This window comes from Triticum aestivum, chromosome 3B (genome assembly GCF_018294505.1).
Source record: "Triticum aestivum cultivar Chinese Spring chromosome 3B, IWGSC CS RefSeq v2.1, whole genome shotgun sequence".
NCBI lineage: Eukaryota > Viridiplantae > Streptophyta > Magnoliopsida > Poales > Poaceae > Triticum > Triticum aestivum.
Genome location: NC_057801.1, coordinates 751,870,738 through 751,872,952, shown reverse-complemented (window position 1 = coordinate 751,872,952; position 2,215 = coordinate 751,870,738). Strand labels below are relative to the sequence as shown.

Sequence of the window (2,215 nt, the reverse complement as noted above, 5' to 3'; positions counted from 1 at the left end):
TATTCCCTTCGATCGGTGTTACTTGTTGCCGCCTTAGTAAAGTTGTAATAAAGCAGCGACAAGTAACATGATAGGAGGAAGTACTATTTTTTCTATATTTAGGGCAATTTGAGAGAGCATTTTACATCTTTTTTTTAGATGGTGAGAATTTTACATCTTTTATTTTGAGGGACAAGAGCATTTTACATCTTTTTTTTCCTGAGAAAAAGAGCATTTTAAATCTATCTCGTGCGTTCGGACGGATGCGGCCCATTCAAGCGAGAATGAAAGAAACAGGCACACGGCCCAACCTTCACTCCTCACTTCCCGCATCGTGTTCATTCCCGACCTCCGCTGCATCTGGCGGCTGCGCACACCCAAACCAAACCCTCGCTCGCCGGCGCAGATGGTAGCTCACGCTCTCGCCACCCCACTCATCTGGTACGTCCTCTCTTCCCTCAATCCCCTCAACTCCAGGATAAGTTTCTAATCTTTTCGTCCCCCAATCTGAGCAGATCGGCCGCTCCTCGTCCCCACGTACGGCGATGGCGCCGGGCTCCCAAAAGAAGGAGAAGGGCGTGGAGGAGGTCGACCCGACGGCGAGGCTCACCGACGACATCCTCGTGGACATCATCTCGCGCGTGCCGTACAAGTCGACATGCTGTTGCAAGTGCGTCTCCCCGCGGTGGCGCGACCTCATATCCCACCGCGACCACCGAGAGAAGATGCCGCAGTCCATCCTCGGCTTCTTCTACCAAGGTTACAACAAATTCCGCTTCCCCAAGAAGGCTCGTTACTTTACCAATCTGTCACGGCAACGCTATCCTCTCGTAGACCCCTCGCTGTCATTCCTGCCCAACCATCACAGTCACAGCCTTGACATCTTGGATGGCTGCAATGGCCTCCTTCTCTGCCGCTGCTGGAAGGCCACTGATCCCAAGACATTGGATTATGTGGTGTGCAATCCGGACACTGAGGAATGGTTGGTGGTGCCTGCCACTGAATCCTCCAGCAAGGTCAGTGTTGCTCGCCTGGGGTTCGACCCGGCCGTTTCTTCCCACTTCCATGTCTTCGAGTTCATAGATGAGGAGGCATGGGGTATAGACGAGGACGAGCGAAATGATTATTGCTTTGGACGCATTGAAACATTGGCGATTTATTCGTCCAAAGATGGAGCTTGGAAATATCAAACAGTTGAGTGTGATCCATTTGTGTTACCCAGGAATTCAGTAAGCGCATTTTTAAATGGGATCTTGCATTTGGCTGACTTCCATAATTTTATAGTAGCTGTTGACGTGGAAGGAGATAATTGGTGGTACATTGGTATTCCTAAGCTACCATACAATGATGCTGATATCAATGATGTATTTCCATCACAGGGACAGTTGTATTTTGCAAATAGTACTACTGGTTCTGAACTATCCGTATGGGTTCTTGAGGACTACGTTACTAGAAAATGGACTTTGAAGCATAGTGTCAGCCTCTTGCAGTTGTTTGGAACAGAGTATTATTCGTATGCGGATGATTATCGTGTTATTTCAATCCACCCAGAACACAATCTGATTTTCATAGTCGCTGGAGACAAGAAGATTCTAATGTCATATGATATGGATTCTATGCAGCTGTGTTTTATACGTCAGCTTGGATCTGATTGTGGAGTTAAATTGCTTGGTTACGGTGACAATACTCCTTTTTATCCACATGTTCCCTTGTTCTCACTGTCATTAGCAGATGGGCACTAAATCTCTTTCTTGTGTACTGCAGCTTCAAAATTGTCCATCTTTCTAATGATATTGTAGTTGGGTCTTGAATTCGGGCAGCAGTGACTTGGGGTAGATGTTTATGATGTTGTGATAGTTTTTGTTGGTGTTTGAGTAGGCTCATGTCCTGACTACTGCAGTTAACTTTGTGACTGAGCTTGTGCTTGTGTACTTGTATATATTCATGGCAGTTAGCAGCCCTTGCAATTGTATCACCCTGCTACTTTTATTATGGATATTATGATCGTTCTGCTGAACCTCCTTATTTCTCTCTTTGAGAATATATTATGTGTTCCAACTTTTGCACTTGGATCTCCTCTGGCTTTGTCATGCTACCTCCTCTTGCTCTGCCATGAAAATAAATGATTGGATCCCATATTGTTAACAATATGATCTGGAACCTTATGTTAGTCTATGTGTGAGTATTTCTTTTGGAACAAGATAATGTTGTTAAGAGTGTTTAGTTTTTTATGTTT

General features: G+C 45.3%; 1 protein-coding gene across 1 annotated transcript; it reads left to right on the top strand.

Annotated features, from left to right (window-relative positions):
* Positions 1-264: 264 nt before the first annotated feature.
* LOC123066344 (F-box protein At5g07610) lies at positions 265-1,996 on the top strand. Its single transcript, XM_044489440.1, has 2 exons — positions 265-420; positions 495-1,996. The coding sequence occupies exon 2, from the start codon at positions 525-527 to the stop codon at positions 1,719-1,721; it is 1,197 nt and encodes a 398-aa protein (XP_044345375.1). The 5' UTR covers positions 265-420; positions 495-524; the 3' UTR covers positions 1,722-1,996.
* The last annotated feature ends 219 nt before the right edge of the window (positions 1,997-2,215 follow it).